The sequence below is a fragment of the Athene cunicularia genome, assembly GCF_003259725.1.
Source record: "Athene cunicularia isolate RWA chromosome 1 unlocalized genomic scaffold, athCun1 chr1_part2, whole genome shotgun sequence".
In the NCBI taxonomy this organism is placed as follows: domain Eukaryota; kingdom Metazoa; phylum Chordata; class Aves; order Strigiformes; family Strigidae; genus Athene; species Athene cunicularia.
In genome coordinates this window covers 5,062,525-5,075,187 of record NW_020799092.1, presented here as the reverse complement: position 1 = coordinate 5,075,187, position 12,663 = coordinate 5,062,525, and the positions used below count along the sequence as shown (strand labels likewise).

General features: G+C 43.9%; 1 protein-coding gene across 2 annotated transcripts; it reads right to left on the bottom strand.

Moving 5' to 3' along the window:
* Positions 1–2,826: 2,826 nt before the first annotated feature.
* PDE6H (phosphodiesterase 6H) lies at positions 2,827–12,640 on the bottom strand. Of its 2 annotated transcripts, XM_026867817.1 has the most exons (5): positions 12,508–12,640; positions 10,886–11,082; positions 7,871–8,060; positions 7,587–7,627; positions 2,827–6,695 (listed from the first exon to the last, which is right to left on the bottom strand). In XM_026867817.1, exons 3-5 carry the CDS (start codon positions 8,008–8,010, stop codon positions 6,619–6,621), a joined length of 258 nt encoding a protein of 85 aa, XP_026723618.1. In that variant the 5' UTR covers positions 8,011–8,060; positions 10,886–11,082; positions 12,508–12,640; the 3' UTR covers positions 2,827–6,618. The 2 variants fall into 2 exon arrangements, with proteins under 2 accessions (XP_026723618.1, XP_026723619.1); XM_026867818.1 differs by lacking the exon at positions 10,886–11,082 and having other exon boundaries at positions 12,508–12,633.
* Positions 12,641–12,663: the final 23 nt, after the last annotated feature.

Genomic DNA, 12,663 nt, shown 5'->3' with positions numbered 1-12,663 from the left:
CAGTTTATTAGCATCTGTTCTCAAAATACCTAGAACCGAATGCAGATTTCTGGATGGGCATGCAGTAGTGTTAAGTTCTGCTCAGGTTTCTCATAATATAGCTCCTTGTGGTGCTATTTCCATATAGGCAACTTTAGTCCAAAATTGCTTCACTTGCTGACCATATTTCATTGCAATTTCATTGCTGACTTGCTTTCCCCTTGATCTTGTCTGGGACTGGTGCTTACCAGATCTTCTCCTAGCTGAAGGATTTGTGTTTGAAAGGACTGTTTCCTGATGTCTCCATCTACATGTTCCTCATCCCAACCGTCTATATGTGACCTGGCCATGTACTGACATTTTCAAGACTCTGCTGCATCTCCACTGTCCCTGCCTTGTTAGTGAAGTTCAGTATCCACAGGCTGGAGTAACACACTGTCTTGGAGATCAGTATTATTACAAATTCATTAGTTCCTGGTGATGTACTTATTATACAAAATGCCTAGCATGGAAGGACCTTGATCCTAGAGATAATTTCTGGTAACATTGTTGCTAAATCCAGATCTAACACTACTTGTTTCCTATGTGGCTGGCCTGCTGTTATTTCTCTTCCTTTAGTTTCGGATCTGCAGCCAGCTCCCCTGGTGCAGACAGATGCAGGCTTGCTGTGCCCATGATAGCAGCTGCTGGATAAGGAGGCTGTCTGTTGTACAGGTTTGAGCTGACTTGTATCCAGCTACCTTGTGAGATGAACAAATGAGCTTGTCTTCTTCTTGTGCTTAGAGAAACCAATGTGGGGTTTTGAAGAAGCAATGCGAGTTTATATCTCAGATCACCTGTGGGGCAGAAACCTCTGTATGGCTGAGTAACTGGCCCTGTGTCCCATCTGTCTCTAACCTGCTGCACCCCTCTTCACCCTCTGTAAGCCTGCACAGACCACGCTTCCAAGGGATGTGATCTAGCAGCCTACACTGGAGGGGGGTGTTAACAGTCCTGAGATTCCCATCTTTTGCTCCTTCTGGTGTCCTAACCAGAGGTGAGGGGAAACAAAACACATTGAGTTCTCCTAATAACACAAGATACTGATTCTCCCACTGATGCTATTCCTGCTTACCTTCTCTGTCACCTGTGATTACGTGACCATTGTGGTGGTAGTCTGGAACACCCCTTGCTCCCATACTTTGATGTGTTTCTTTCCCAGCAATCTTTCTTCCCAGATGGTTGTGCTGCTACAGGCACTGTCTTCCAGATAGAGGAAGGCCTCTTGCAAGGGACCAAGTTCAGCTTGCTCACTGGATGCCCTTTGTAGATAGTTTGTGCCTCATGTGGATGCTTTTTTCAGTACCATAACAGACTTCGAGCTCCTGCAAGTGCTCCTTGGCTATCTGCCATACCCCATCTGGCATGGTCCGCAGGGTAGAGACTGGTGTGCTGCTTTAGCTGGCAGCTCACAGAGCAGGGCTTCACTGCATTGCTGCTCCATGCTCTCCATGTTCTTGAAGGAATCTTTCCTTCCTATGCACTTTTCCTGTGTTCATCACTGTCCTGACCAAGCTCTCAGGGTACAAAAAGCCTTCTCCACTCTCAGTGACCCCCTCATTAGACATATTCTTCATAGGGTAATGAAGTTCATCTGTGTGTTGTATCACTGGTCTGCCCAGCCATCGGAAAAGCCTGGAGTATGTTGTGTATGTGCTGGTGGTTGCTATGTTCAGCCACTTCATTTACAGCCTCAGGAATGTGAGAGGCCCTCAGAAAAATGCCAGAGACAAGAAGGTGTTTCAAAATGCCTGAAGGCAACAAGCCTTCATAGTGAAGGGATCTGTTTCACCCAGAAGAAGTAGCAAGGGCCAAAAATGTCACCACAGTTATGCTAACTTCAAGAAGCGGAACCACATAAAAAATGAGAGCACTTGTTAAAGATAAGCTGAAAGTTGCAACTGATAGAATTAGATAGAATTAGATAGAAACCTTTATGTGCTCCCCACACAGAGTCTTGAGCCATCCCACTCCTTACAGGTGGATTACAGTCAGTGTGGGGAAGGCTGGAAGCCATGAGTGCTCCCTGCCTTGGACAGTCAGGACACCCTCTGGAGGTGCAGGTGCTCAACATCAGGGTACTAAGCTGAGCCCAGCTTTAATAACCCTGGCAGTACTATGGGACTGGGAGTAAGATTTCAAAGTTAAGCAGACCAGTATTAGGAAATTCCAGAGTTAAGTACACTTATAAGCACGTGATACTATCTTTAATTTTAATTACATGATCTTCTGGGGTTTTTTTAATATCTGTCTAGATTTGCACTGCAGTGTTGTGGTGATGCTGAAACAGACTGTTGACTGAAATAACCTGCTCACCCTGAGTGATGCTCAACAAGTAATTTTTATGAGGCATTAAATAAATACTCTCAAAATGCATACTCATTATTTCTTGGATATCCAAGCTGAGGCCTTGTAACTTACTGTCCAAGTGAGATCAGACTCAGAGAGAGTGAGACTCGCTAATGAGTACTCATAGCTGCAACCACAACCAATGACTGCTGTATTTTAAACATTGAGACATAATATTAAGTACTCTGAAAAAAACAGGTACTGGAGACCTAAAGGTGATGGATACTCTTGATGACATTTTTTCTAACTTTCAAAATCCCATTTATAAAATAGAAAAATGCCTCACAAAACAGTGATACTGTCAGAGTACATTTCTTAGTCCATACCATATTGATCAATACCATAGAAAAAAGTGATACTGAGGTGCTGATTTGCAAACTGTTGTGGAGGATGGGAATCTTGCACTGAGCATCTTCAGATCTCCTGAAGAATCCAATCTACACTGAAGATTTTTTAAAAAATTGAGATTCCTGAGGTGATTTAGATATATTAGGTGAGGGAAACCAAGACAAGTGCTTCTTACTTTTCCCAAGGTCCGTTCTTCTTTTCTTGCAGATATTTAGGTTTATTTATCTTTCTCACTAGAGCCACAAACTGAGGTCAGTGAGGATGGGACTCATCTCTGAGAGCACTCTTGGTGTGATACATAATTTTCCAGGCATCAGGTAAACCCAGATTTAAAGTTTGTGTTATTAAATAGCAGTAACCATGTGAAAAGATGTTTCTCTGGCTTTGTAAGTGCTGTTGGGAAGGGATTTATAAAAAGTTCTCCCTGGATGACTCCTGGCTAACTCATATTTGTATCTCACAGGACAGAAAGAATTCAAAGACAAAAGACTTTAAATTAGACACTCAGTGATGAGTTGCAAGAAAAAAGCTCCAAAGATGGCACAAAGGAAAACACTTTCTAAAGCTGAGACCTGGCACCATACAGCAGAAGGCAATTGAACCTGACCAACTTGAAACACTATGAATGTTTAAAAAGTTCGACAAGAACAAGAAGCAAAAGGAAATGAATGTTTGCAGTTCTATTTTGCAGTCATAGCAATGAGAACCAACTAAGTGGCATTCACATCTCAGTCATTTTTTGCTGTAGGGTAGAAACATGCTGACACTTAGTTGCATAAGGAGTCCCAGAAGACATAACTGGCCAAAAGATTTCAGCCCTAAGGAAATCATGTGCACCATGCCTGGGAGAATACACCAGTCATCACTCAGGGAAAAACTGCTTCTCAGATGATATCACAGTTAGTCTTTATTGCCTATTGTTTGGAGATAAATAGCTGGTTTCATGAGGAGTGGTGAGTGGCTTTCAGAGCTTTCCTCAGGAAAGGATTTTAGAATGAAAAGCTAAGTCATCTGCCTTTTCTCTGGATGTATTTTGTAAGCAAGTCAGACTACATTCTTATGATTTTTAAAACATTTTAAAATTAGTTTTTATTGGTTTTGACTTGTTTTTATAGTAAAAGAACAAAGTAACATATTACAATAGGCTGAAGTCCTTCAACAAGCTACTTGAACACATTTGCTTTCTTGCACCATAGTCAGCTCTCACTGTTTGGAAAATCGAACTTTCAGGGGCTATAGCTCATTAAAAAAACCTCTGACCCTCAGACAAAACAACTCTGAGGATGTTTTAAGATTCCTCTTCTAAGTCTCAAAGTTCCTTACAAGTAAAGGAAGGAATGTAATCCCTAATAACGAATAGAAATTATTTTTAATGCAAACTCTGTTGACTTAAAACATCTTCTGATACAGTTCATCAGACAGGCATGAGAGCTGGAGTATGTGCACACTCCTGTTGGACTCCTCTAGGAAGGAGAATGGAGTAGTTCTCTGATGGGAGATGAGGTTATGGCAATCAGATGTAGAACTACACTGGGACCCTCCCATTTGCTGAAATGCCTCAGTTCCTGGACTAAGAAGTTTGCTTTTACCCCAGTATTTTCTGACAGAGGATCTCACTATCTTTGGACAGCTTTCCCAAAGCCTGGGATGAAAAGGAAGGAAAAGGACCAATTCAGAGGTTATCCTCTTTTTATCCTGCTTAAAAAAGGGAACACTCAACGATAGTAGAGGCAGCCAGCTTGCAGGATCCAAAACTGGATCCAATAGGTCTTTTCCCAGATAGAAGAGGACAAACTGAGAAGGTGGAATAAAGATTACCTGCTACAGGATGGTGTAATATGAGGGAATGCACAAGAGCATTGACATAGGAACATTCACATTTAACCACAGAAGGAGAGGACTAGCATGTGAGCTTGAAAAAAAATGAAATTAGTCCCCTACAGTCAAAGCTGAATAAAAAGTAATTTACATAATGAACACTTAGGGAAAGAAGAAAAGCCTTAAAAGGTGAGAAAGGAGAAATTTCCAGTAAGTGTAAAGGATAGACTGCCTCTGCCCAAGGAAATAGCTGTGGGCTGCAATTAGCTAAATGGTACATGACTCCTGCGCTGTGATTGTGGTGCGGTTCTGAACTGCTTGTTGGTTTACTGCTGTTTCCAAAGGCAGGAGTGCTGAATAATAAAAACTGTACTCTGGACTGGCATCAGGAATTTTATTTAGCTTCTGGTGCTGAAGCTGTATTTTAAATGAAAACTGATAGCTTTTATTTCTGGAATAACAGTAGTGGATAACTATAGTGCAGCCATGGATTTATAGCAACACTTTATGCACGGAGATTGAACTTTTAGGTAGGATTTGCTCTCCTCTCCATGATCACTTCTTTCTCCCATGAACACATTCAACATAGAAAATATAATCTGGGGGGAGGCAGTTCTTATGTAATGTGGCTTGTCAAGCTGAAGGCAATGATTAAAAATGCCACCTTGTCTTATGAATATTATATAGCTACAACAAAGCCTTGTTATAACAGCTTGCTCCTTACCTCCCAACAAAACAAAAGCGTTTCCTTAATGTCAGGGCAGCAGGGAATCTTTGTGCCTTCCCTGTGCATTTAAGTAGTTATGAGTGCCTCACCACTCACTAGCACTCAGGCTGCCAGAGACCAGGAGACACAAATCGATAGAGTTAAGTGGATTCGCTCTGTGCTTGCCTGCATACACACATCCTAACCTCCCCCTGCCTCCATGACTGCTCTGCAGTTATCTCTCTCTTGGGAACCACTATTTGCCTGCTTGTCCAGAGAAGCTCCAGAGCTTGAAGTTGCCAGGGGGTGAAGAGACAAAAGCCTTCCTGCTGATGTGGGTGTGTGTGAATGGAGACTTTCCCCATGCTAAATACAGGGAAGAGGGAGAAACTAATGCAATACCATCTTCTGCTAGATGAGGCAGAACTACTGGTACTGTTTGGTGACAGATCCTAATGATTCTCTGTTTTCTTAAGTGGCAGCAAATATGTCCTGGGGAGCAAATGCTTCGTGTAAGTATGTGTGGGTATGGGAACAGCACAGGTGTCACACAGGGGCATCGCATCAAAGTAGAGGAAACACATTGTCATTTGGAGTGCTGATTCTTTGGAATTACAACCACAAAAAAATGAACAGTAGGATTATTTCACTTAGCTATTGATCTCAGACACACACATTTTCATTTAACATTATTATGAAAGCCAGAGTCTCATGGCTTATAGCTTGTGGGCAGTACAGCAGAGACATTTGCAAGCCCTTTTCCCTATTTGCTGATGACATAAATCTTAGCAGCAGGTTTCTTATGGTGAACTCCTGGGGAAGGGTCTCCTATGGAAATGGCCTAATGCCTGGACTGGTGACTCTAATGCTGTTCTCTACAGATATACTCTCAGCAAATAATTGGTGACCCAAATAACATGGGGACATATTCATGGAAATCCTATATAGAAAGCTGTCAGGGAAGGAAGGAAGAAACCAGAATGGCTTGGTATAATTAGGTCTGGACATACATACAGACCCATGCACACAGTATCTCAGCTACCGGGGAGAAGTTAACCAGGGGAAAAGTTCAAATACAGCCTCCCTGTATCTCAATAAACACTAAGATCTATAGCAGTGGGAGAAGACAGAATATGGTGTAGGGAGGCATTAAGACATTTTTCAGTAGTTTCATCACATGGAGCATGAGGTCTGTTTAGGGTCTCAAATAACTTCTTTGCCAAATTAATCTGCAAAGGACATTCTCATAACTAGCTCTTACAAACCCACCCTACCCATGAGCAGAGGGATGTAAGGGCCAAAAATAATTGTCAAAGGTGATGAAGACCATGCTGGGATCTGTGCAGTCATCAGGTGACACCAGTAGAGATGCTGATGCCTTAGATGATTCCAAATTGGGCCAGCTCATGAAGTTCCAGATGGCTGAAAGCTTCCCATGGGCAAATCACTGTGATATCTGCAAAACAGAAAGAATGACAAATGGGTTCTGGTCATTGCAGTTCTTGAATTTATTTGGTATTAATGTAAAGGGTGATTTACTCAGGAAACATTAAGAAGAATAAGACTCTACTTGAAGATTAAAGGAGCAGACGAGCTCTTCAAATCTGGTACTACCTACCAGACTGAACCACATCAGTGTATTTTCTCCTGTGCCATCTTTCTCTGGGAGCAAGAGGAAACCAGCATTTCCTGTAAGTCTCTTCAGCAACTACGTAAACTGGTATAAAAATTCATTCCGGTTATGTGGTTTCTCTTGTTCTTATAAACTATCTGTAGCCAAACTGTGATGTCCTTGAAGACACATGCAATCTTAAATCAGATGCTGAATAATTTGGTCTACAACGTTCGGGATGTGTAACTTTTTGATAGGTGCAGTTGTTATTGATACCTAAGAAGTTCTGACTGGCTACAACTCATCCAGTGTGTGTTTCTCAATCCCAGTCAGGTGCATAAAATTCTTAAAATTAGGATTCTGGTAATAACACAAATATTTAACCAGATGGGATTTAGTTCCCGTGAGTTTTGGTATTAATAGCTTAGCATTTGGCATTTCTTTGATAACCTCATTCTGATGAAATTCTTAACCAAAGTATTAGCAGAAAACAAACAAGCACATCTGCAGCCAAATGAAACCATTCAGAAATTGAAGCATGCCTAAATAGCCTTTCTGTTTTATAGTGTATGTAACCATAAGCATGACTGTGGCAGCCTGTGGAGGGAGTACTAGCCTTCTCCGGTGACCCTGAGAGCTGCAGAGAGGCCAGGGAGAGAGAGTCCTCTCCTGTGCTGAAGCATGACTGCACTTGTGTTAAAGCAGGGCATGACAACAACATCCCACAGGGCTTACCTGTGCCCAGTCCCTCCATGCCTGGGATGTCATCTCCAAACCTAGGGGAGAAAAGAGCAGGTGAAGGGTGAGTTTGGGCCAGCAGCATCCAGAAAAGGGGAGCTGGCCTGTGCCCCTAGGCAGGGAAGGAGAACTGTGGGCAGACAGAAGACAAACAGCTCCAGGTGGGAGAGTTAATAGCACCATAGGGCAGGGGGAAGGCTCCTGGGAAGATGGTACTGCAGAAGCCCAGCTTAGCAGCCACCCAACTAGCATGGTTTCTTTTCTTTCCAAAATGCCCTTACCCTTTTACTCCTTTTTTAGGTGGCTTGCTCTTGAACTGCCTTGTCTGTCTCTGCTTGAACTTGGGAGGCCCCTTGCGTGGTGTGGTGGGACCAGTTGGACCATCTCCAGTGCTGAGGTTGGTGCCTGGCTTCTCACTCATCACTCAGCTACTGTATGTGGCAGACACACGCTTCTCTCAGATCCTTCTGCCTGCAAGATAATGGCAAGGACTGACGCAATACCCTGCTTATTTCTAGGTATCAGTAGTCAGGTGACAGAATTACAGAAAGTATAATTGTGACAAGATTAAAGATATTATACAAGAAAGATAGTAACGCATATAAAATAAGCAGGACAGCACTGTCTTTCATCTGGCATGCTTGAATCAAGATGCCAAACAAAGGATACTCAAGACAAGGACTGTTTCAGGATATGACTACTAGGAGCCACAGAGATAGACTTGGGGCTTAGAGTAATATCCTATCCTTCAGAATCATCATCACTGGTTCTTATACTTGTGTTTAAGCAGTACCTTTTTGGACACCAATGGAGATGGGATGCTGAGCTAGATGGGCCCTTAGTCTGGGTGCAGCTGCAATTAGGGCCTTATGTTTGTCAATACCAACCTTAACGGAAATAGCATAGAATCTTTAAAAGACTGTAAAGAAGGCTAAGGCCATTGGAAACTGTCTTTTATAAAGCAGTGAATTTCTTAGGATTTAGGAGAGTAAAGCCCTTAAGTCTCCCCAGAATATGTCCATTTTGGTATTTTTGAGCATTATATTATGTGCTCTGACCTCTTCTGCACCACACTGTACATGAGCCAAGCTCCACTTCATAGGGGCTAAAAAGTTATCAGGGAGCAATTCTTGTGTGGGAGACATCTCTTCTGCCTCAGCCAACAGAACTGCTGTATCAGAGCCCTTTGCTTCCTTCCCAGAGAGGACAGCAATAAATCTCACCAGCACTCAAGGGGGAGCTCTCAGCCCTTCATCAAATTTTGTGCTAATTAGTATGCTAGAATGGTCTGACAAAGTGCATTTATGGCACATAAATAACTGCCAACTTTTTCTCCCCTCCTTGAAGTCACATTCTGCCCCAGGACCATTACATAACTCCTATATCTAGGTGTTTGCCCCTGTGCAGCCAGGCTGATGGAATCACTGATGGAATTGACTTCAGGATTTGGTACTAAAGACTAATCCCATTATGTCACCATAGTGACCTAATCCCAAACATCACCTGCAGTGACACTCTGGATTTTTAATCTCAGAACTGTAAATGCCATCAAAGAATTTTTTTTTTTTTTTAGTCAGAAGACAGTCTTTGACAGTCCTGAAATAGCCAGAGTGCTGGAAAGCAAAGCCTGAGATGCAAGGAGAAAGACCATCCAAGCAATCCCCCTGTGTCACTTCCACATCAGTGCAAGAAGAGCTGTGTTTCTGTGTCTGTGGCAGTCTGGGAATACTTCACCCTTGACTTGTTTCCATCTGTGCTGTAGGATGGATCCTGATAACACCTAGAGGCATGCTAGTTCTTCTGTTGCTTGTGGTAGGGCTCCTGTCTCAGCTATAATATCTCAAGCAGGAGACTGGATGGGTTCCAGCAGCCCCAAATGGAGCAGCAGATGGTTATGTCTGCAGCTGAAGTATGCACAGATGCTATTCCCTGCCTGTAACACAACGCTGCCTAAGTGCACACTGTGCCCACTAACACAGGGATCAGCTCAAATCGTAGAACTTACTTATTTGGCTGCCATCTCTTCAGCACCTGAACAATCACTCAGTATTTACAAGTTTATCCTCACAGCATGGTGGCAGAACAAGCAAACACTGTCACCTTCACCTTTTACAGAATGGGAATGGGCGCAGTGATTGGTATGACCTGGACTGCACAGCTGGGAAGAGTGACAAAGTGTTTTCACTGACAGGTTTTTAGGGCCAAACTGAGAGGTGAAGGCCATTTGGCTCCATACCAAATAGAGAATTTGGTGTCTCGCTGTTACTCAGGACCAGTGAGGAATTCAGATGGCACTACCCCACAAAAAATGCTTTGCATTAGAAAATTGCTCCATGGCATGTCTGCTGATGCCCCAAAGTATCCTGTTACACCTTTGCCTCAGGTGCAGTTCTCATCAGTAGGGTGTCTGTCTCAGTGGTAGATACCCCTCTTGAACTATGAGAGACACACATCCACTAAAGCACCGTGTTTATTTGACAAGTCAGGATACGTGGCACTCCTCTCAAGGGCTATACGCAAAAGTACAACAGAAGAAACAAACCGGCTAACAGATTTCCAACTCTTTGGACTGACATACAACACTTGTAAGATGCCTTTGAGCTCCATCTCCAAGTGAGCTCCTGCCCTACTTCACCAATGACTGATGTCTGCCAGCACAGTACTTTAACCACAAAAACGTCTTTGAGGGTCAACTCCTCTTAGTTCTTTGAGTCCATGCCTTGACCCTGGCCTTCACTCAATAGAGAAGTAGCTAATGGGAAGACAGTCCTTGGAGTTTCCTTTTCCCCCAGTCTGAAGTAGTTTTATCCACCTACCAGATACTTGATAACCCAGGATCTGGTAGGAAAAAGTACCTACCCAAATCACACTTCATCCTCTCTCTCATATGCATGAATTCAAGAAAGAACATTCAATGCAACTAAAAGGGACAACTGTAACTGCTTCCTTACCAACCTCCCAGTACCTATTTTCCCCATGCATCACCAACAGAATGATGTAGGATGGAAAGCAACCTTAATGTCACATAACAACCTCCATCTTGCAGCAGGAATCAAGCTGCCCTCCCACCACTGAGCTGGTGGGACTTGCTTGCCATCACACACAGGCAAAGATGTTAATGGTGGAGAGGGCTCTGTCCCACAGCACGGGAGCTGCCTCAGTTCTCACACCTTGGGAACCAGCTGCCCCCGCACACAGCCAGACATGGGTGGGCAGGCAGCCCAGGATCACAGATGCAAACAAAATGCCCATAGCAGCTTCCCAGGGGAATTTCCCAGCCTTTCACCCCTCCATACCTGGTTATTTGGATGGTCCTTGGTACCACACCAAACAAATGGCTTGAAAAACGTTTGATGAGACTGAGTCTCCTTCTCTAGATCTCTGTAAGTGCTATGCTGCCTCCCCCCAGGGCTTCCTGGGCTGCCAGAGCTCTTCTGCTGCCGCTGACACTGGGATGCAGCTCCTGGGTAAGAGCTGATGGCTGTACTGCCAGCTGTGGATGCAAAGGTGGTTGAGGAACAAGTCGTTCTTACACACACTTTCTCTGCCCCCTCCTCTGATTAGGTGTTACCTAATTGCCCCTGACAGCATTTCTGTTCAGTCCAGGGTTTAATCCTCTGGGTAAGAGCTTTGCTTGCGTCTGAATGATAATTATACCTAATACATGGTAATGGGCTTATCTCAGTTGCGTCAGATATCCCACGTCTGGGTTGCTGGCTAGGCTGATCATCCTTCTTTTAGTTTTCTTTGAACTTAAAGAGGCTTGAATACTACTAGACAAATGCTGACTCTTTAATCTGCCCTTTCCTTAATCTCTGATTCTCTATGGAAAATTTACCTGACATATAATGCAGATGCCTCACTTGACCTTCTTGAGACAGATTCAGTAGCGGAACTCATCTTGCCCTGTCTGAAACCCTCAAAAATACAGACTTCTCCATGTGCACTTGTCTTCATGGTGCCTCAGGGGTGTCAGAACCCCCATGCAATGATGTACTGGGAGAAAATGGCATGCAGGAGGAAATACTCTCATTTTTACATTCCTTTTGATGGGGTTCTTGCATGCTCATCTCTTGACCTCCTGAGAGACACTAGTATCATTCATCTGGGAATACTGTATCCAATCTAAGATGCCTGTGAGGAGTGAGGAGTCTCACAGCTCCAGTCTCAGTTGCTTGAGCTGGCTAATCATAGCGATGGAAAAAGTCCATGCAGGTTCAATCTTTTCTGCTCCTGTTCTGTTCTGTGTTTTACACATGATCTCAGACCCTTCATTCTAGCAGCAGTTTTAAGACCAAGAACAAATGAAAGAGGATACGCTCCAAAAGACAGAAGCTCATTTCAAGTAGAACTAAATTCCTGCAACTGCTTCCCAGATGGGGATCATTGGAAAGACTATCCCAGTTGAAAGAAAGTATCCAGTAATACCAGAGGTACAGCATCACACTACAAACTCCCCACTGATGTGCCCTGCATGTATGGTTGGGCACCGGTGCAGGAGACACTAGCTGCCTGTCCTGAACGCTCTTCAGGAGCCCCCTGGCACTGCTCACATGCAGTCTAAGCCAGCTGAAAACACAAGCCAAGGGGGAGCTAGGGACCCCTGACCGAAGGGTGCTTGGCATGAGAAACCAAACAGCCCTGCGGAGAGCAGAGCTGCTCACACAGCCAGGCAGCTTTGAGACAAACTCTGCTACAGCACTTGCCCTAATGTTAGAGGAAGCAAAACAATCACCTAAGAACTACAACTCCCTTTCTCAGCTACTGGGTCTGTTCACACTTTCTAAGCACAAACATCCAAAGTTTTCACACATGGGGTTTTATCAGGACTTTTTTCTCCTTTGGGTTTTGCAGCAAGTTCCTCTTTTCATCCCCCTGCCACCCTCATTATTGCTGTGAGTTCCTGGGAAATACTTACAGTGCTAAGGGCTCCTCTTGCAAATCATTCAACTCCAGTCCTCCAGCCTGTGTAGAAAGGGTCTCGAGGTGTTCTTTCTCCTCCAGATATACCCTGCCATCAGGTGACATCAGGGTGCAAATCATGGGCGGGCCCCTGCATGGCGGGGGAGGGGGG